General features: G+C 45.8%; 1 protein-coding gene across 1 annotated transcript in view; it reads right to left on the bottom strand.

Annotated features, from left to right (window-relative positions):
* Window positions 1-6584: 6584 nt before the first annotated feature.
* The window catches only part of LOC311208058 (kelch-like protein 29), a gene marked incomplete at its 5' end in the record, with an annotated part of 143558 nt that continues 127425 nt past the window's right edge, over window positions 6585-22717 (bottom strand). Inside the window, 2 exons of the mRNA XM_084284476.1 lie at window positions 6585-6922; window positions 17489-17633. Of these exons, the coding sequence (XP_084140602.1) occupies window positions 6739-6922; window positions 17489-17633 (329 nt within the window). The 3' untranslated portion in view covers window positions 6585-6738. The remainder of the gene's footprint in view (window positions 6923-17488; window positions 17634-22717) is intronic.

Genomic DNA, 22717 nt, shown 5'->3' with positions numbered 1-22717 from the left:
GTCAGGGTTGGAGAGCTTCAGAGTCCTGCTCTGCACTTCAGCACGTGTCCAGAAGGCAGAAAGCTTTTTAAAATAAAAGCAAGGCTCAGAGGACAGCTACAAAAGCACAAACTGAGCATAAATCCTGGTGTTAAATCTTTTCGATGCTTGTGGATGACTTTTGGAAGTGGAAGCGATGACTCTTAGCTCTGACACCAAACGATGGTGTAAATATTTCACAATTTGGTGCAGAAAATCAGGTCTATTCACACAGATTTAGTGTAAGCAGAAAATGGATGCCATGGTGCATATGATTTAACCTTGTTCATGCACAGGGTCTGCTACCTCCTCTTTGGCCGAGCAGTCTTTCCAGGGAAGCCTTGATCTGGGCGGTTTGTACGTCTGTCTTTGAGCCTTTCATCAAATGGTTAAGCTCATGGGTAGAACCGAGCCTTGCTCCTCGCTCGCAGGCACAGCTTCTTGTCTTTGCTGTCTGTTCCCGGTTAGTGAGGCTTCCCCCCACAGCCCCCCGAAGATACTAATGCGCTATGACACCATGATTGAGTAGCCTCTCAGTCGTCTTTTTGCTGAGCACAATGAGCTCTTTGTGGCTTTCACTGCATTTTTCTCCAGCCTCTAAGTCAATTTTGTGACTCCTCTGCAGTGGGTCAATTTTTCAACATCTCCTAAAACATTTGTTCACGGTCGAAATTGATGTGATATTCCAGCATCGGTCCCACCAGTGCCATATAGAGAGCTACAATCGCGGGCTCCTGCTCACCGATCCCCTTTTTACACATCCAAAGATCAATTTAGTCCTCTTACAGTGGGAAATTGGACTGGGAGCTCTTCTTGCTCGATTCTTCTCCAACTTACAGCTTTCATGAGCATCCCTTGTTCCCACCTGTCTCAGTCCCATTTAGTTTTATTTAAATAAGGTTGGGTTTAGGGGTCCCAGCCAGCCAGAGGAGCCAGCTGGATACATCTGACTTGTTCTGCCCTAATTATCTTCTCTGCTAGTCTCTTTTTTTCTGCAGGTCTATGACCAGCGATTTACGTCAACGTTTTCCATTAAGAAGTTGGAAGAGGATCCCTGCAAACTAGACAAACCAAAGTGGGAAGTACTTGACCGGATTAGATATTCCTCAATTAATCTGCCTACTCTTAGCCCGCTTAATATTGGCTGTCTGAATACTGTACAGCGAGAAAGTTGATGTATTTTGTCACCTGCTGTTGAAAATCTATTACCTTATCAATCAAATGCGTAATCCTGTTGGAGAATGAAATCAGGTTTGTGTGATACAGCCCTATTTTCTCCAAAATATCGTATTTATCCTTATCTCTTTGATATGCGATCAGTTCAGTCAGATATCATCTTCCCATTTTTGCTTGGGATTGATGTCAGGTGAATGCCCTATAATTACCCAGTCCTTTCACTCGCCCTTTTGATAACTGGTGCGTTATCAGCACTCCCTCTGAAACACCCAGGTATTCCAAGTGCTATTAAAAACGAGTGTCAGCAGGGCAGAGCCTTCTGGGCTTTCTTGAGGTGGTTAAATGTAAGTCACCTGAATCTGAAAACCAGTACCCATTAGGGAAAGCCTCATGTTCTCTGTAGGTAGGGTGCAGTCTGGAAATGACATCCTAATCCCCGTAGCAAAGGTCTTTCCGAACAGAAAACAGAAACGTGAGTCATTCCCAAACACTCCCCGGCACATTTCCACCCCTCATTTTCCATGGAAAGCCTGCACGAGGCATTGATGCGTTCCCATACGTAAACAGAAAGGCTGGGGATAAACTGCAGTAGGTAGAACTGAACTCGGTGTCAACGAGTAATGGAACAGCGCGTTCATCGGCCATGAAAGTAAATAACTTACTAAAAAGGAGCTCTCTTAATGGAAACAGAATGGCTACGGGAATTCCAGCGTGCCTTGAAATCCAGGCTTGATTTGCAGAAGCTCATTATTTCTACTTGCGTGGAGGGCCGGTGTTTCTGGTGGAGCATGATGCTCATTGAACTCCTAGGGTTTAAACCATTTGGTGCAGCAGCCTTCAGGACTTCAGTCACTGAGCCTTCCTCTGGTGCTGCCCACAAGCACAAGGACCTATTACAAATCAGGGTCCCTAAGTTCCCCAAATTGTAGAGGAATCAGTTCCCTTTTATCTGTAGGAGCTATTAGTTTTTACAAACCTACATGTTTTAGCCCCTGCTTGTCATCACAATTCCTGCTTCTGTATTAATTACTTACAACTCCCCCTTTTTTTTATTTGTGAGCGCTGCTCTCTGGACAGGTCGTGAAAGAGTTTGGTGTCGCTGCCAGGATGAATCTGGCCGTGTAAGATGGGGAATCTGAACTCCGAAGGAAGGGAGAACATTGGTTGATAGTAACAGATGATGAAATTAAAACCAGCAGGCAGCCTTTCAAACCTTTATTGCGGAGACCCCCACTAATGAAAAATTCAGAGGCAGATTTGGCTCGATGACAGCACTGGAGCTTCCTTCTCCGAGGCAGTAACGGAGCCAAAACATTTAACTCTGCGTGTAGGGCCGGCACCGACTAAAACACAATTTATTTAGATGAAGAAAATAGGAATTTGTTTGCGTACATGAAACCCGCTAGCTAAACAGGAATCACTAAAAACTGAGGCGTGCTATCAAAAGATGGACACCAGCGCCTCACTTGGTGTAGTGGGAGTCCTGTCCCGAGGCAGCCCCCTCCCCTGTTTTTGAGCTACCTTGAGATGGGAAAGGAGGCATTAAGGGGCAAGCTTAAGGGTGGCAGAGCAATTTAAGGCGCTTGTTTTAGTGCGACAACTTGTGAAAATGTCCGAGTGGTGCAGGGCTGGTGTCGCTGCGGCCCGCCAGCACTTGGCTGCGTGTGCCATTTGTGGGTTCGGCCCCCGCGCGAGTGTTATCACCTTGCTCGGCTCGTGGTGTGGAGGCGAGACGGCTCCGGGAGAGCTTCCCCCTGCACTAGAGAAAGCTGAGTAAGGCTTTGGGAGTGGGTCCAACTTGGAGAGAAATCCTTCACGAGAGGCAGGGTGGGTGGGTAAGTACTCGGAGCGGGCTGTGGGCGTTGTGGCGCTGCTCATCACCCGCAGCAGTGCTCAGGCTCCAGCTCCTGTCCCCACTAATCCTGGCGGCTGCTGGAAGTGGTGGCTCCCGCTCACCTCGCTCCGTCTCGGCTGCACCCGGAGCAAGCTGAAGTGTAATGAACGCGCTAATTAGGTTGCTCCGACCGCACGCTGCCAAGCTCAGCCTTAACACCTAGCCGCAGTTAATTAAAAGATGGCGTTGCTGAGGGTTTAGTGGTGCTTGCCGCTAGATGAAACGAGGGGGGAAAGGCAGATGGGTTGTAAGTCATCAGGTGTGGGTGGTTTCCAGAAAGCAGAGACCAGCCCTGGTCGGAGACGGCTCTCCTTCCCCTGAGAGTGTGTTGAACCAGCCAACAAAAAGGGTTTTTATCACTACCGGGCTGCAGAGCCAGCCCGGCCCCCAAATCTCTTCAAGCTTTTAAGGAGAAAAATCTCTGAGCAGATCTGGGCACACGATTCGTTTGGCAAGAGCTCCCAGCCAGCTTCCCCGAGGGGAGCTAAAATAATTTCCACGTACAAGTAAAGCAAATACATGTAGCCTGTGTCTTGCTCGGCCTACCAAGCGGTATTGAGTAGTGCTGAGGAAGGTCCTTGCGTGGTGAGGGAAAGGTTGGCCGCTCGCCCCACCTGGGCTGGGTTACGTGAGTGTGTAACACCGAATTGCGAGGCTTTTAGTAATCTGCACGGGCTGTTCAACCTGAGCCTGAACTAAAACGTTTAGCAACTGCAGTCAAAGTCTTAAACATGTGCGCAGATGTGCTCTGTAAGGAACCGGGACAATTTCCATGTGTGTGAGGTTATTTCTGTTAATGTGCATAGCAGATAGTGCCCGTGAATATCCAGATGAACTGTTCCACGGCAGTGGTATTTTGAGGCTAGCTATATTTGGCTCATCTTTCTTCCACATCCAACTTTACAGTCGCCGGATGATGCCCTAATGAAACATCAAAGAAGCCCGGAATGGTTGTACTTAACCACGCATTCAAAGCCATGTCCAGTGAATCGCTGAGCTCCTGCCCTGAGACAGAGCCGTTCTGACACAGGGCAAAAGCGGCTTTCATCTTTCAGACATCGCAGCTGCCGTGCGCTGCAAATCCCAACTTCCACTAAAAAGAAAAAAAAGCAAAAAGCTGTTTAGCAGCGTTTTGAGATAAAGCTTCGAGTTAGTTTGCTAAATGATCTTGAGCCCTTCTGCTCTTTGCTTAATAGCAAGTTTGGGGAAATAGGGAGATGAAGAAGAAACGCTCTCGATGAATAAAATCCAAATTCACTTCTAAGGACTTCTCCGAAACGAGCGTGGGAGCACTTTGGAAACTGCTGAGCATTTAAATATTAGCAATGAATTTTGAGATTTGCAAGAGAAACTAGCTGGAATGAAAATAATTTCATCCCTGGCCGGGATGAAAGAGGCAGTAACCATTGATGCAAAGTTGTTTCTTGTTGACTCGTGACAAAAGTAACCCAATCTGGATGCTGAATCTAGATCTATAAATATATTTATTATAATATAACAAGAACTTAACAGTAAACATAAACTATATACAATACCATTACAGATAACCCTGTTTTTAATATTATTCACAGAAATAGCCAGTTTTGTTCCAGTGTGAGAAATGAAGAAATAAGCTAAATTGGAAATGTTGAATGTGTTTAGGTCTTGCTGACAGGTAGCACCTCCTTTGGAGGCAGACACACACCAACACTAAAATTAGTCCTGCCCCAGGCAGTTAGAAACTTGTGCTCCAATCGTTAGGTTCACACTTGCACCCTGTTTGACATAAATACTTTAAATGACATACTAGTATATAATTTTTGTTGTGCTTATTATTATTTTTTTTAAAGAATAAATAAAACAACTGCATAACAAAGGCTGGAACCTCACTGTCAAAATGAGAGACTTGAGTCACCGGAGAGCTTGACTCAGCTGACTTGAGCACTTTTTTTTTTTCTTTAAATACTGCAAGATACAAATTTCATTTTATTTTATTTTATTTTATTTTATTTTATTTTATTTTATTTTATTTTATTTTATAAACGATTATTAATAAAATAAGATGATTAGCTAATATCTGCATTGATTTCCCCAAAGCTGTAGGCAGACCTCCCTCAGTATAAAAAGGCGAATGTATTTGGTATGAAATTCAACCAGATATTGACTGTAGGATCTCACCCACACCCTGTAGAGGACCTCCTGCTTGAATTACCGGCATGGTGTTTGGAGTTTGGAGTCTGCAAAGGCAAGAATGGCAACTTTTTTCCCTCTACTTGGAAAGAAATCAGGCAATCCTTAGCTTGGGGTTACTTCCTATTCTTTAACTTTAAGAATCTTTCCCCTGCCCCCTCTGTGTTTCCCACTCCATCTCCCATTTGATCCTTCCATGTATAAATTTATAAAGAATTTCCACATCACAATGCTCTCTGGATAGACAATATTTTAATATATATAAAAATATAACCCCTGTGCTGTGCATATACTTACAACTCTACATAGTAATCATTTTATGTCTCTTATACTGGGCTTAAGTCTATGCATTTTTCTACCATGGGATTTAAACTTGTGTGTTTAAAATCTGTAAATAAGGTAAGATTTCCACACCTATGGGGAAACTTAAAAAAAAAAAAAAAAAAAAAGCAAAAACAAAAAACCTTCTCAGACTTTACATAAAAGGAACCGATAGTGGCGTCTGTCCCAGCGTAAGGAATTTTGGTTGAGAGCCAAAATGGAGTGTGTAGCCGCAGCCGGAGGCATCTGCTCCTCTGCTTGTTGAAAACGTGGGAATCCCACTCTATGCTGCCACCCTGCCACCACCCCGATCCACAGAACCGGGAGGATGCCTCCGGATTGGAAACCGTTTTCATGTTCCAGGGATTGAGCACTGTCAGGTTTGCTCGTCAGCAGGAACCGTGAGGAAACGCTAGAAGCCCCGCTGCAAACAGATGCGTGCGTGCCCACACAAGTATCGCCGGGAGCAGAAATTCATCCAGCCCAACAGACCTTTTTTTCCCCTCATATTACATGGAATTGTGTTACCGATGGCTCCTCTTCTCCCCAGCCCCCGCCTCTTCCCCCCTTCTGGGCTCTGCTCTAGAGAACTGAAATATTCATTTGATCTGATGGAAGACTGACATCAATGTAAGCCATCTGTCACACAAGATTTCTCTCAGTCATTGGTATTGAAAAGCGTGTATTTGTTAAAAACAAATGTAGGAATCAAAGTGGTAAGGACACTTTGACCTTTCAAATAGATTGATGCCTAAAGTGTAATAGTAAAACTAATCTGCACGGTTATTTTAAGAATCAAGCTTGAGCTCTAGAAGTAAAATGCAGATTATTTTTTTCCTCTCTTCCCCAGCTTAAAAAATATGTGAAATTCTATTGCACCTGGGTTGACCAAAAGCCGACGTCCAGAACAAGTGCCACTATAACATCTAGTGACACACTTGTATTATTGTTACAATATCTTACATAGCACGGAGCTCTCTGCTCCTCGTTCACCAAAAGGTGAGGATGATTTTTCTACATTCAATGTAGACACTATTCAAGACTTTAGAGCAATATGTTCACTGGCTGGCTGTCTTTGCTGCTTTTGTGATTAGTAGTAGTGTTCTCCTTGCCTGCTCTCAACAGGTACAAACAGTTCTCCATCCGACTCCTCGGTTGTGTCAGCCGCTCTGAATGTACTTCTTGATTACTACGCAGCCATGTCGAAACACAGGGCACGGCATATTTGGTAGAAGTGTCCAGGTATTCGTTTTAGGGTCATAGGCTTCCATGTTGCCCAGGGCAGGTCCTTCGCTGCTAACAATCCCACCGGTGGCGTAAATTTTTCCATCGAGAACCACAGCGCTGTATTTTTTAATAAAGAAAGTTTTAGTTAGTGGTCTTGCCAAACAATTCTCTTTTTATGCTTAAAAAAAAAAATCCCACGTATTTAATAATAAGGGATATACTATGAATACATTTCTTATTTATATAAAGCTATGTGGGCAATTCTTTGCCTTCTCTCTCCCTCCCCCAAATTAATCTTTTTCATGGTCCTTCAAGGTAGGTAAATGTCTGTCATTTAAATAGCAGCAACAAACAGGACAAAAACATCTCATATCTGTAGCAAAGGTACAAGGACAGGGGTCCCATAACACCATTTGCACACACACCAAAGTGATCACAGCTGCCCCTTGGGGTCCCTGCCTCCTCAGGTAGCATAAAGTAAATCCTTGCTTCAATTACCCCTCTGATAAGCAATGAATCCTACAAAAGGGTTGGGGGAATACCCTCCCCAGGTGCTCTTTTGCTCCTTCCCCAGCCGCTCTCAGGAGGGAGGTGCTGCTGCTTTGTCCTCACTGCCCAAGGGTTTCCCCTTTGCTGGTTTGTTCCCCCTGCTGTGCTGGAAGGCAAGGGGCAGGAGTGCTGCCAAGTGGGAGAAAAGGATGCCGGGGGACACGTGTCTTGAGCAGCGCTCGGGGATGTGCACCTCTAATCCTATGTCCAAAGAAAACAAAAACCTTACTGCATGCTTAAAATGAAAGTATTCAACCTCAGAAATCTCTTGCAAATTGAGGATAACGAGGCTGGGGCTAATCTAGGAGCCAGTAAGCTATTGGTAGTAGGGAAGGGGCAGAGGTGTGAAAGGTATTTGGAAGAAAAATGTCGGTCAGCTTGATCTTCAGTGCCTTGTTCTGGTGCTGACTTCCAAAAGGGCAAGAGCAGGTCCCAAAAGGCCACCAAAATTGGGCTGTGGAGAGGAAAATCTTAGACCGAAAGGAGATGTGGGGAGAGCATCTCCTGCAAGCAGCTGACATTTAAAGACCCTGTAAAGCTGGATGGGGGTGGTGGTGGTTGGTGTCTGGAGGGGGAAAATCCTTTCTAGGAACAGAGTGGGGTTTAAAAGGAAAAGGGAGAAAGATGAGAAATTAATTGCCCCAAAGAAGGTGGCCTAGATCGAAGTAGACAGAGAAGGGTAGTAAGCCTTTCGGGCTTGGTTAAAGCAAATTTATGTCTTCTGGCTGATTTTGGAGCAGTGGGAAGAAGAGGAATGAGAAGTGACAAAGGCAAAAGACACAGAGCCCTAGAAGACCCTGGATGAACTGGGACTCAAGTGGCACGGAAAAAAGCTGCGTTTCTGAAGAACACAAAGCTCTGATGTCCTTGTGAAGAAGCAGAGCCGTAGGTTAAAAATAAACCCACAATGACAACAGCGAGGACTCAAATAAGCCTAGTCCCTGGATACCACCAGGAAATGGGAAATAATGAGAATCTTGTCAAAATAACTGTTAATCTGAAAGGAGGAGGAGGGCGAGAGAGACTTGAAGCACTTGATTAGAGCCTATCCACAAATCAGCAGGGCTGGATGATACATAGCCCAAGGTCTTAAGGGAGTTTGCTAATGAACTTACTGAACCACTGGTAATTATTTTTGAAACGTCAGGGAGAAATTGGGAAGAACGAGGACTTGAGGAAAACAAGTGTCATCCTGAAAGATGGCTCCGAAGGAGCACGAAGCCGTCTCTGAAGGAGCCGGAGCTGGGGCCGGCGGGGCCCACACCAGGCCTCGCATCCTTCACAGGATGATCAGGATGAGCTGCCCCATAAATCAGGCACACGTGTGTTTATCGGCATGGGTTTTGTCCCAGCAGTGCTACTGGTGCCCGTGTGCTGTACGGGGAGGGCTGCGTGTGGTGGTGCAGCTGTCAGGAGTTGCCTCACAAGGCCTGGTGTGGAGCAAGCGACCAGCCCGAACAGCACCTTCAGCGCAGGGGGTGTCCCTGTGTGATGATTATCAATTAAAAACTGCACCAGAGCGGGGTGTTAATAACCTCTGGGCCCCTCTGAAGGGTCTCTCAAGTTTACAGGGGCTAGAAATCAGCCTCTTGGCAATGAAGTGGAGTGCTGGTATTGAAATGGCTGCAGCGAGCTGTGTTGCAACCTAAATGAAACCAGATGACTTGTTCAGGTTTAGGACTAAGATATTTATGGGGAGGAACCCAACGCTCTTGGAACAAGTTAATATTTAGAAGCAAGACAAGCTGGGATTTGTAGCCAGGATGCCATGGGGAGGATGCTCCAACCCCTGCTCAAATAGCCTGAGAGCAGCAGGCTGTGAACTTGGAAATGGGGCTGCAGGATACTGTTTGCTGTTTGTACTTCACTTTGTTTTTTTAACAGCATGGCTGAAGGAGATGGCAGCTTATTTTAACTGGGGTATGGTTTGGGATGTGCTGGATGGAAGAGATCCCGTGGCAGAGATGGACTGTGGTGCAGCTTTGCTGCCTTGGCTCTCTGCAGAAACACTGATCAGTCCTTACCGTGCTGCCCCTCAACAAAATGAGAGGAAAAAAAAAGAATGGATGAATTTAGCAACTTTGCTGAGTTAAAGAGGAAAACCAAACACACACTGGAACAAAGAAAACAAAGAGCTGGCTGCAGAATTATTAATAAGGGGAAAATACAGGAAATGTCAACCTGGAGCCCGGGGCCATTTTCATCAGTGTTGATGAAAACTCCTGCTCATGAGCAGCCTGAGCTAATTTTAATCTACTGGTAGAGACGCTGGCAGAGGTGACAGCACCGGACACCGCACAGAAGGAGACCTTTTTGGCCATGCCACTGACATATTGAGCCTGTCTCGTGCTTACTGCTCATTACCCCAGGAGGTTCAGGAGGGAGCATGGGACCTGGATGGAGGAAGGAGATGGACAGAAGGAGGACTGTGTCCAGGTGCCAATGCCACCAGCCCCTGCTGGCTGGCTGTGTGCCACCTAGCTGAGGTCTGGCCCTAGGTGCCCTGTATCTCCTTAGGCATCTACTGACAGGGCTTAAACAGGGACATGGGTGCTTTACAGGTGTTTATGTAGCATCTCAGCTGCCCCCATTTCTTCTAGTAAAGCCTCCTCTGGTGTGTTCAGCAGCAGCTGCTCTAAGCCAGAGCTGCTGCCACCTTACAGCAGCCAAGCACACCCTCCTGGTGTCCTCCTCAGCTTGTATCCTGGATTTGGGGTTGCAGTGGGTGGGCTACGACTGCTCTCGTTCTCCAGCGCCTGGGCTATGGCACTGACAGAAATTCCTGACCAGCAACTGAGAAAAGCAGCTCCATGTTGTAGCCTCTCAGAATGGTGCTAATGCATCGGGGAAGAAGCAGATGCTGAATTCCACCCTCTGAAAGGCTGTATGAATTTTAAATGGTGATTAGAGTAGCTCCTGCCCTCTCCGAACACAACTGCCATAGATAAGGTTGGCATAACACTTAGCTCGTGAGTCATGCCCGGGGTTAAGAAAAACAGTGAGCTCCTCCTGCTGTCAAGAAACAGGCAGTTCTGAGAGTGCAGCGGGTACTTACGTGCGCAGGGGACGTGGAGATATTCAGGCATCTCCAGGGCTAAAGTGGGAGGTAGGTACTTAAGATCAATTAGGAATTTAGTCCTAGATTGCTGCTACTTTGCAATATTAGGACAATCACTGTTAATTTCTGGGACCTTAGGGAACAGGAAACTCAAGTGGGCTCGAAAACCCTAAGGACAGCGAGTGGAAAGGCGAGCGCTCATTGCTCTCTCTTCATTACTGTGACAATATTTCTTCTCTCCCCTCCCTTCCATCCCATCGGCTGTAAAAACATCGTTACCAAGGCTGACGTACAAAGAAAGAAATAATTACAATAATTAGGATGCAAGTTTATTGCTCGGTGCCATTAATCCTGAGCGATAAAATGATTACAGGCTGTCAGAACCTGGGAAGGAGCGAAGCCTTGCACCGCACAACCTCCCCGGGGAAGACGCAGCCCCCCGGCAGCTCGGGGACAGTGACCTGCCCAGCTCCACTGCACCCCGACCCGCACCACCCAGCAGCACACCCCGGGTGAAGGTGACCGTCATCAAAACGGAGCTCGCTCTGTGCACTCCTTCCAGGAAAACGTTTCAGTGTTTTGCAGATGATTACCCTGCTTTCTGTTCCCTGGGGAGTTGGGTAGAGCCTTCACCTGTGGCCCTACAGGCAAGTCACCCGATTTACTGTGGGGTCTGTGATTGCCCAAACCACGAGCAGTGCCAGCGGGCTGCTCTGTGACTGTCCCCATGAGGTGGCCACCTCCAGGCCAGTCCTTCTGCTGACCTCCACCAAGCTGCACGTCACGCTCCGAAGAAAATCCTGGTGATGCCAAGGTGTGGGAAGGGCTGGTGGGTGCCTGGCTGTCGATGTTTTGGTGTGCTTGTGTAAGCTGGACACCCTCTACATCGCTTCTCCACGGACCCACCTTCCAGTCCTTCCCCAGGTTAAGCACACAGGTGGCAGAGATGATCCCCCTCTGCCAGCTGCCCATTAAACATCTTGATGGACAAAGCGAGTCGTTGACTTTGGGTTAATTTTTCATCAATTTATTTAACCACGTGAGACCAACAACCTTCCTGCCCGCTGAACTTCTCGGCGTCTCAGCAAACCCTGCCCTAACAGTGCTTGAGCATGGAGCCTTGGCACACGGGAGCCAGCAGTCGGCTTGATGGCTACCTTCCCTTCAAGAGTGTTATGGGCCCTTTGCTTTTCACTCAACACCACCTTCTAGCAGAGGTGTCCTGGTGGGCAGTAATCTGGAAGCAGCCCGAAGCAGAGGGTGTCAAACAGAGGATGTTTGAGAGGCGAGTGCCTGGGAGCTCCTGCTCCAGCACATCTCTGCATGGCCGTGTCGGTGCCACGACAGCACCAAGCAGTGGGAGCACCAGCAAAGTTTGCTTATTATTATTCTTGTAAAATTTCCTGCTTAGTCCTAAAGATCACATCAGCCTTATCAGGAAACACGAAAAAAGAAAAGAAAAAGAAATCCTGTTTTGTAACATCTGGGGTTGTGAAAGAGATCTGAAATGGCTGAATTATCATGTTGTTCTGATTCACAAAAAAACTAATATATTCTGGGGCTACAAACAAAGCTCTTCTCCCGCCTCACTTGTGCCTGTGTGCTCACGGACTCACCAGTTTATTGGAGTTGGTCCAAAAAGGTTATTAAACATTATCAGTTCAATAGACATAAAATTTGTTTAGAAGAAACAAACAACAACAACAAAAAACCATGCCAGCACCTTGCATTTATTAGTGGGTGGGTTTCTTCCTCGCCCTAAGGCTTCAGAAGGGTTTCACTGCAAACGTTAACTGAAGGATGCAGGGTGCCAGCTCACCAGGGCAGCTCCTGCTTCATCCAGGGACCTTCCCATGAAACCTGCCCATGGATTTGTGAGGTGGAAGTGAGGAGAAACACCATGGTTGCCATGAGTGGTAGCAGCCAGGATGCCCAAGTGGCATCCCAGGTCGGTGGCTGTGCTGCTGGGGCTGTTTGCAGCCGGGTTGGCAGCAGGCTGCGGTGTTTGGGAAGGCTCCCGCGTGGGTGGCCGCGTTGTGCTGCCAGAGGTGTCATCTTCACAATTAGATGGATAAATGAGGGTCCAGATTAGTCACGGTCAATTAGGAGGCTATCATGCCACTTCTTGGAGCAGGATGATGAGTGTGGGTGTTTTGGCCAAGTTCCAGTTACACTCTCCCATATTCCGCGAGCACTTTCTAGCGATCCCAAACCATCCTGTGGCCTTGCTACTTGTTGCTGAAAACCAGCAACGTTTTATTCCAAAGTCTGCCGCACATCAGTAATGGCTTCAGTGCTCTGCATGTATCAGTTATGCTCAAATGCACACAGAAATCCTGCATGCTGCAGAAATTATTGCCATTAGCCGGGCGCTGCAGTTCTCATCAGCTGTCTGTTCAGCACAGTCCCGGCCACACATCTCCTGCAGATATGCCGGAAGATTTTGGTTTTTCCCTTCTGGACCACCAAGGTTTCCAGCTGCAAACGCTGCGTGCTTACAGCGTGTGGCTGCTGGGGAGCTTCACCTGGAAACTGCTGTCCAGACAAGCTGGGCTCTCGCCCCTTCCAGCACCCAAAGTCATCACAAACTTTGTGGTGAGGAAATGAAGCAGCTGGGGGAGGCTGCAGCTGGTGCCGTACGTTAGCGCTGCCTGGTAGTTAGGCGCAGGAGTCACCATGCTTCACTGTTCAAGAACAAGGGCTTATTTAAAAAGAAGAGGAAAAAAAAATCCACAAACCAACCCTGTTTTTGTTGTGCTGTTCAGTCCGAGCCTAAGTTTTATTAAAGATTTCCATTCGGCAGAACCATCTAATAAATCTTACTGGTTAACAGTCAGAGGAGGAGGAAGAAAATGCTTTCCTGGTACCTTTTGGGAATTGCTGGTACTAAATTAGCTGCTCTGGAATTATTGCTGGCACCATCACGCTGCTGCTGTACCCCGTGGAGGATCGCTGTAGCACACTTCTGTGTGCACACTGCCTGAATGCCAAGCGAGCAGGATATGGAATTTTTAATCATACGCAGAAACGCATTCTGTATTCTTTTTGCTCGTGGAAAAATAAACCCTTGAAGGGCATTGCAGGAAGGGAGAGCGCCAGCCCGCAAAGGGAGGGCTGCCCAGCGCTGCTGCCAAGCGCAGGGCCTCCAAATCCCCTGCGAGCTGCCAAACTGAGACGGGGCCCGTGGCACATGAGCGCCCGTTTGGCACCAGCCCTCAAAGGGCAAGGTCTAGGCCGACACAAATTTCTTACTGACTTCCATCAGGCCGGGCTTAATCTGAAAATGGGTGTTCACGCTGCTCGTGTATTGAGGGCAAGCCGGAGAGCTGAGCCATTTATGGTTAGTTTTTCATTAAACGTAATTTAACTGGATATTAAAACGGTTCTGATGGACCTCTATGTTTCCACATGTTCTTTGCAGGGAATATCAAGTGCTTTTCCCTTCCCTGTACTCTGAGCAACCTCACTTAATGTGTGGAAGCACTGCAGATAAAACCAGAAGGGATGCGGTCAAGAATTTCCCAGCAAATTTGGTATTGAATGATTCCTGTTGAGAGGAGATCGATAGCATGCAGTTAATTTTTAAGTTGTTTACGTTGCTGCTTTTAAATCATGTATTTTGTGATCCACGCTAATGAGTGGAAGGAGGAATTTGTAGCCTCACAGGCTAAGGTCAGAAGGGACCTCTGTGTGCTGTTAATCTGAGTTTGTGTACACGCAGGCCACAGACTTTTCCCCAGGCAGCGTCTCTCTTGGAAACACATCTAATCTTCTCTTAAAAACACCGTGCTGGTGAGTTCATCTGTCCCTCGCTGGTTCGCTGTTTAATTATCCTTGCTGTCAGGGAAGTGCCTCACTTCAAGGCTGAGATGCCCAACTTGACTTTCCAGCCCTTGCACCCTGCTGCACCTTGGTCTGCAGGACCAAAAGCTCATCCATTTGCTCCCACTGATCAAGTCACCTCTCAACCTCTCTTTGATAAACTCCATAAAATTCACGTCAAAGATTATTTTTTTTTCAATTCAGGGTCACTTTTGCAGCTTTCCCACGAACTTTGCTGATATTTCCACACGTTGCTGGGCTGACCCGAGTCCTCCCCTCCTGGTGCCAATGCTGTGTGCAGCTACGCTCTCTCCTCCCCATGTGTTTTCATTTCCCAGTTACAGCTCAAGCTATCGCCAATACTGCACGGACCTTTTACCCACCATGTTGCAACAAGAGCTCGTGTTTGTAGCTCCGAGTGGCCTCCTTTATGTACTCCTCCGAGGGCCTGGCTTTCTGAAGGGAGCCCTGGCAGGTGCAGCTGCAGTCGTGCTTCCTAAAGATATTGCTTAGCATTTACAACACCTCTGCTGGCTTGAGACCGCCCAACGGGGACAGGCAGATACCCGCCTCTATTGCTCGCTCTGTAATACTTTTAACCCCACCAAGCCTTACGCCACCTGCAACCTTTACCAGGGGAGATTTTCTGTTACCTGCATCGTCGGTGGAAATATTAAATAGCACTGAAGAAAAATCAATGCTCGCTAGCGATGGCCTTGCTCAATGATACCTTCTCATTAACAGCTACATTTTGAGATCTGTCAGTGAAGCAGATTTAATCTCTCTAATGTGTGCCTTGTTAATTCCATATAATACCAGCCAAATACCTGGGAGAGATCGCGCTATATTATACCATCACAGTTGTCTTTAGCAGCCAGGCGTGTTTTATTAAAAAACAAAACAACCCAACTCCTACCGCTGAAGCAAATGCAGGTTTGTTTGACAAAAACCCATTTTCCAGGAAAATGCGTCGATGGCTGTTCATTGTATTATTAGTATCCAGTTATTTGTTGAAGAAATCCCAAATTAACCGCTCTGTTATTTTGCAAAGGACCACCACCAGGCTAAATGAGACTACTTAGCCTGATGATGATACTTTGCAGAATTAATTGCTGCGCTAAGATTCTGCCTTTCACCTTTTCAAAATAAGGGAAACACTTTGGCAGTGCCCTCATCCATCTGGAAGCCCCCGAACTGCAAGAGTTATTAAAAATCAACATTAGTGGTTCCAACAGCTTCTCAGCCAAGTCCCAAAGATGCCTGTGAGTAGGATGGCCAGTTTACCTGATTTGAGAACGTCATTTCTGGCCTTTTTCACATCTGTCCTTGCTGCAAGCCATACCTGCTGTTGGTCCACTCACAGTATAATATGGAACCAAACATTCTTGCTTCTTTCCAAATGCAGATGAGAAATACCCATCAGATCGTTCTGTTACACTTCAGTACTCCATCAGCCACATGATTTTATAACAGATTAAAATTATAGATTTGATCCTAACAGGTTAAAAGTGCTTTTCTTTTTGCTCCTACTGGCCATCGGTACCTCAATGGTTCCCTCATCTGCTTTTAGCAGCAGCCAATTTTTAACCTATACCTGGTATTTGTTTCTGTTGAGCTTCCATTTTTTCTATTTCCATGCCTATTGCTTTATTTAGTCTCTGTTGTGGCTTTCACATCTCTTTTTGGCCAAAATATTTTTCCTTGAACATGTCCCAGCACATTTAGAAATTTTTTAAATAGTGCCTTTATTTTTGGCATCAAATAGGATGTATTTTACTATTCCTATTTCTGGTGACTATCCCGCTGTAAATGTAGGATTCCAGCCCCCTGTGCTGATGATTGCTTTAGGCTTTGGCAAAAAAAATCATTTAAAAGTTTGAAGTTACTTTTTATTGACGGGTGTCATATTCTGCTTAAGCCAAGCCAATTTATTGGGATCACCATCACGGTGCTGAAGCAACAGCTAGGAAGTGGGACACTGCCTTTTTTTAACCTTCCTTCATCAACCAGAAGGTTTGCTTTTTGTGGGGTGCAGAACAAAGCATCCCTTAGTGTCAGAAACCTTGGGAAGTGGTTGTGTGTGATGCTCTGCTAACGTCCCCTGTTTGAAACAAGAATTGGCTTCAGCAGCCAAGAGAGGGCGCTCCTTAAATTAATAAAAGGAAGCAAAAAAGGGAGAAAACAAGAAAAACAAACAGCAAAAAGAGAGAAATGGAATGTGCTTTCTTAAAAATATATATTTTTTTCCTCCACCAAAGCAAAAATTAACCACAAGCTGAAACACAGAGGCACTTTTCTGCTGTAGGACAGGTGTGAGAGGTGTCCCTTGGCTAAGGAGTGGGCCAACAGGGACTGGAGACATGGGGCTGTTGGTGGCCCTGCGGTCACCCCACTTCTCTATCCCTGCCCACAAGGCACAACCCCTCCAGCCATGGCTTTGCTCAGAGCCTCGAGACACTGCTGCTGTGGAAATAAACACCAAGCCTTTGCCAAGCCCAGCTGGGAAGGGGAGATGGGTCTTCTTGTCCCTGTGCAGGGCCCCCAGCCAGCGATGGCTTTTTGGCACGGCACAGGTAGCTCGGCCAGCCCCCAGCACGGGTAGGTGCTCCGCAAAGGGCTGGCGCTAGGTGATGCCTGAAAGCAGCCAGCCTTTCTGCTCTCCATACCAGTAATGCAATACTTTTTAGAAGGCCTTTAAGTCCTGCCAGTACCTGTGAGGGCTGCCAAGTTTTATTTTTGTCTGCCAGTTTGGGAAGTTTGTTAAACCTGTGACTGGGATCAGGGAAGCGAGCCCAAAAAGCAATCGAAGACACGCAATAAATAATAATTAATATCAGTGTGCGGTGCTATTTTTTTTCCCTTTCAAGGCTCTTTTGGCTAGATAACAAAATCCAGTCCCACATGATGGCAGTCTCTCTTACAGCCTTTACTTCTCATCCTCTGGTTACATGGGGCAAAGTGAGGAAAACAGGGTGACTGTGCTCAGCTGGAGGAGACCTGTGCATGGCCCTGCCCTCGACACACACTGCCTGAATATCAGGAGACGCATAAACCACAGCAAGGTGCTAGAAGTACACTTTGAAAAATGTTGCATCCCCTAAACACGTAGTTTAGAGGACTTTAAACACGTACTTTAAAACCCCAGACGGTACACACCTCCCTTCCCCTGCCCCTTCACTATTAGGCAGCATTAGTGTATTTATTAGCAGAAAATGTTAAGGCACCGGTAATTCAATTTGAATGTTTTTTCTCACCTGCAGAACTGCCTGGAGTGGTTCATGTTGGGACCTGCTTTAATATTGCCTTTCTCTGGGTCATAGATGGTGGTTGCCCGTGCATAAGCTCCTCCAAGAATAAAGATGAACCCATTGAGAGTGACTGCAGGAGCATATTTGTTATCTGTCAATGGAAAGCAACACTGAGATCAGTTTTAGGCTCAGGTTTGGAGACTGTTTTTTATTTATACATTCCCCTTATTTATAGATAAGTCACGTTTCTTCATACCTCCAAGGCTAGGGAAAGAAAAATGAGGAAATCTTTCCTGGTTTTGTTCTTCTCTCTTACTGTTCTCAAAGGCACTTTTAAAGTTCATCAGTCCTTCATCCCCCAGTACACACCTCCCTCTAAACTGGTAAAGTACAATTATCCTCTTGCAGAGCCTAATGGAGTCACCGTGAAAGCACCACTCTTACATATGAAATTAAGATGTCAAGTTGTTTCAGACTTTTGAATTGCTGCAAATTTTAACTCAGATGCTTCCCAACTCTGCGCAGTGGCTAAGTACAGAAGAAACCCACGGTGCAGAGTCCCACTTAATAATATTCAATAGTTGATTCTCTTTTGTATTCTACTTTTGCTTGTGGGAAGGTCACCCACACAATCCAGAAGATTTTCTGAGACCTGACTTTTTTTTTTTTTCTCCTTCATCTGTCTTGCACATTCACCTGTATTTTTATTTTCAGATGTGTGAAGTACCTCCGAGCAGTCCTGTGTATTGCAATGAACCGTGTGACACCGGGGTTTGAAATTAAGCGAGTGCCTTTGCCTAAGTCACGTTCAATCAAAGTTTCCAAGGATGCTTTCAAACTTCTCAGTTAGCTGCAACATTATTAGAAATACTAACCATAATTTATTGAATAAAATAATTCTGATTTAATTAGTTGACTTGTCCCGTATGCCGCTATCACGCCATATGCACATTATTAAATATGAGCCAGTTGGGCTGAAATTTCTCACGATGGTGTCTGTCTTAATGCGAAACAGTTTTTTTAATCAACATTTCAGCGAAACCAATCAGTAGTGTCTGGGAACAAAAGATGGGAAAATACATTGCTTGAGTTAAAATATGCCTCACAATTAGTTCTCTAAGAAATAAGTGCCATTTCCTGGGTGGCTATCCTGGCGTTAGTGGACACGTATTTTGCACTTCCTATAAAAATTCTCTGTGAGTAGCTATATGTTAAAGCTTCTCCCAAGTCTGTATTTATGTAGCTCAGGAAAGGGTGATCCTCTTGCATCTCCAGAGGAAAATTAGCCTGGACAAAGTGGTTCAGACCACGTGTGGAGCATCCAGGGCAGCACACTGGAGAGGAAGGCCACCACCTTTTGTGTTGCCCATAATGGCCTCCATACAGAGTCCAAGGGCTCTATAGGTTCGTCCCATATCTGTGACTCTACAACTGCATCCTTTTACAAAGAAAGAAAGAGATGAGCTTAAACCAACCCCAGTGACTTTACTTTTGGCACTCTCTTACCTCTTGCCTGGCTGGCACTGTAACCCTGAGGTTCTTTTAATACCATCTTACTCCATTAAAAAATGTAATGAGAGATTTAATTTGACAGGAGTTAAGCAAAAGTTGCTGAATGTGTCCAGAAGAGTGGTAATTTCCTTAACTGGGGTTTGAAGTTGTTAAACTAAAAGGGAAATAGTGGTTTTGTGGTGTCTGCCTCTGTTCCAGCGTGGCTGTGGTGTGGTCTGGCGCAGTTTGGGGGAAATATGGGGCTGCAGCACCCGACGTGAACACAGACAAAACATGTTACGGGTTTAACGTGGACTCCTATTACTCTCAGCATCTACCGGCATATGTCAAAAAACACAGATGTATTAGGAAAATGTCACTGATCCTTGGGAACAGATGGGAAGAAACTAATTCATCCAGAAAATAGAACAAGGAGTATTCAGTTTCTTCTCGGTGCCACTAAGCCACTATAATTCATCAGAAAGACTTATCTGTCCTAACAACTCGTCTCACATCCCTTTCCAAATCAGGCTTGCATATGTGACATTTTTTCCAGTTAAGACACTCATCAGAATTTTTCCATATTTAATTATCACATTTTCCTGTATTTTTTTTTTCCCTTCAACTAGCACTACTTTGCAGAAGAATAAAACTCGCGCATTAAAAAAAAAAAAAAAAAAAAAAAAAAAAAGAGCTCAGCACTCAACTCCCAAATCTCACAGGGAAATTATTTGGGGCTCCCTCAAGGCAGAAGCAGCGGCTTCTCAGGAGACTGAATCACTGACTTCACATTCCTTTTTGTCAAAGGAAAAGAGGGAACCCCCTTGGTTATTTTTATAGTGACTTTTTTTTTTCTTTTCAAATAAGCAGACAGTGTGATATTCTTTCTTTTCCTTCCTTCCTTCCTTCCTTCCTTCCTTCCTTCCTTCCTTCCTTCCTTCCTTCCTTCCTTCCTTCCTTTCTTTCTTTTGAGGCAATCATGCTCGATTCTCATCAATTTTGCAAAACACCACCTATCTGTTGTCCTTTTAGTACTTTTGACTTTAGCTACAAATTCATAAATTGGCATAAAGTAAGCCTGAGACTGAGAAACAAGGAAATCTCTTCTGCTTCTTTCAGGAAGGGAGAATTTCACAGCATAGTCCTGTGAAAAAGTAAAGTCACCAGGGTTGGTTTAAACCTTTCTCTTTTTTTTTATTGTAAAAGGACACAGTTGTAGAGCCACAGATACGGGAGGAACAGATCCTGATGAAGATACGGCAGAAGGACACAAGGGACACCCCTCTAGATTCCGGCAGAGAGAAGGCCGTGTATTTTCTTATTTTGTTACCATGGAGGCAGAAGTTTTTCACAGACACAAAGAGCTTGGAAAACTCAAGCTGGCATCTAAGTGTGGATGACCTCCTTCAATCTGCAACCTTGCTTCATCCCAGGTGCTACCCGTGTCCTTCCCTTACCCTTTCCAGGACTTGGTAACCTCATGCAAACACCCAGGAGCCCCCAAAGTTGGTCACTGCTGGTCTGTAACATGATGATAGTGAAAGGTGGTGGGGGACCCTGATTTTGCAAAAGCATGTGCTGGTTGGGCTTTTTGGTCAATGCTCCTGGGCATCAGCAGAAGCTCCTGTGGATAAGGGGATTACCATGGGACACAGCCAGAACTCTGGTTATTTCAAACACCTGCCTGAGGGAAGGAAGAAAGGGGAGAGGGAACATGGAAACTGAGGCTATGGAGTAGCAGCCTCCTTTCCTCTCCAACATTCAGATGTTGGGGCTGTTGGACATTGGCAATATATTTAGGGCTGGAAAATCTTAAATGAGATTTGTACACGACAGCAAGTTCACTTGAGATTAAAAGGGAGAGTAAATGTAAAGGAAATAGTAGACAAGGGGTATCTCTACACGTGGCAAACATCATAGCATCACTCTCCTTCGCTGTTGCAGTAGGAAAACATGAAATTATTTCTATTCTAATAGCAACGAGTTGCTGCAGGAAGGGGTATGCACTCAAACACAATCCTTGAGCCAGAGCTGTACTTCACATGGTGTTGATAATTTAACCTACTGGTGTGCTCCTCTCTTTCTAACAACAACATGCTGTCTGTGATGTGTTTTATGGCTCTCATATCTCCTGGTACATTACATGGTCAAGTATCATAGATCTGCTTTCCATTCCATGATTACTTACAGACCTTATGCTGCCTTCCAGTGAAGCACTCAGTCAGAGCCTGAAGTGGCACGAAAATGAATGGCAGCAGCACTCCATATGGAAACAGGTTATTAAAACCAAACCCAACACTTTTGTCAGGAGGAAGAAATGCTAGCAAGCCACCAGACCTAACACAGCCCCTACCAAAGGATCTCCCTGCAGGCGTGGGCGGCTGGGGTGTGGAGAATGATGAGAATGAGGCACATGATGAAGCATATTGGAGAAAGGAGACGAGTTAATAGGATCCAAATCTGCTTTTAATAGCAAGCATCTCTTCCCCTCCCTGAATACTATGCAGACAAGCTCAGGAATGGCATAGTAATGGATGAGATAGCGTCCCTCAGCAGTCGGGAGGCTGCAGTCTGCTCTGTAACAGAGTTTGGGAGGCTGAAGTGCAGATATTGCAATTAGCAGCGAGGTCTCAGATGTCAGCCCTTCTGGCACAGTGCTGTCACTGTGAGGGGAAGCCAGTGCTCCCCGGGGAATGAGGAGACAGAAGGAGACAGCGGGATGAGGAATGATGATGGCCAGGTGTGCTCCAGGAACCAGCCTGATGGGTGGGGAACATGCAGCAGACGAGAAGATGAAGCCAAGCTACATCACCCCACATGAAGACAGAGACGCTAGCTGATTTCTCATAACTACACAAGACTCATTGCTTTGACTTCTAGGTGAGAGCCAGCCCAATCCACAGCACAAATACCAAACTTCAGGCCTTGGGAAGAGGGACAGGACAAAGACACATCTGATTTGTCTTGTGAAGCCCAAATTCATGGGACTGGTTGTGCATTTTAACCAAACTAAGACAGAGGATGGTGAAGTAGTAATGCCCAGACGCTGCTAACACCATTTTCCAGGTATTTCTTTCATTCTTAAGTCTATGTCTCACTTCAGTCTGACATATTACTCCAGTAGTAAATGGTATGGGGAGGAACTTGGATTAGAAACCACTACTTGGATTAGAAACCAGAAATGCTCATAGATCTTTGACCTCTGTGTTCCAATAATTCTCAGTAGATTTTAAAAGTTAGTAGCGGTGAAGAATAAACACTTACAATCCTGAAACACCAATCAAAACTTGTAATTCCATCAGTAGAGATGCTGACTGTTCAGCGTATCAAAAAAGGTGTATTTTAGTGCCCTGACATGAAGGCACAACGTGAACTAAAATGCAGTGACAAGATAATTAGGCTTACTTACAATCACTGACTTCAGCATGTCTGTGGCCATCTTGTTAAATAGGACAAAACTTAGGAAGCTGGGCATGAAATGTATTTTTAGCAGAGCTATATAGGATGACCTGGTAAGAAATGGAAGGACAAGCACTACAAGGATGTAGCCTGGGCTCATTTACTTTGTAGGACTTTGGCCCAACACCAGCAAACTTCTTTAAGCTCCAAGCACAAGAGGACGTGCAAGGTGGCTTACCAAAAACATGCAGTGCAAAAGCCCTGGGAGGCTCCGCTATCCAAGTAATATCAAGCTGTGCTGCTCCAGGAACATCTGCTGGCTCCACAGATGGGAAGGACAGAAGC

The sequence above is a fragment of the Netta rufina genome, assembly GCF_964035555.1.
Source record: "Netta rufina genome assembly, chromosome: 3".
Classification (NCBI taxonomy): Eukaryota; Metazoa; Chordata; class Aves; order Anseriformes; family Anatidae; genus Netta; species Netta rufina.
This window is presented reverse-complemented; position numbering and strand designations above follow the sequence as displayed.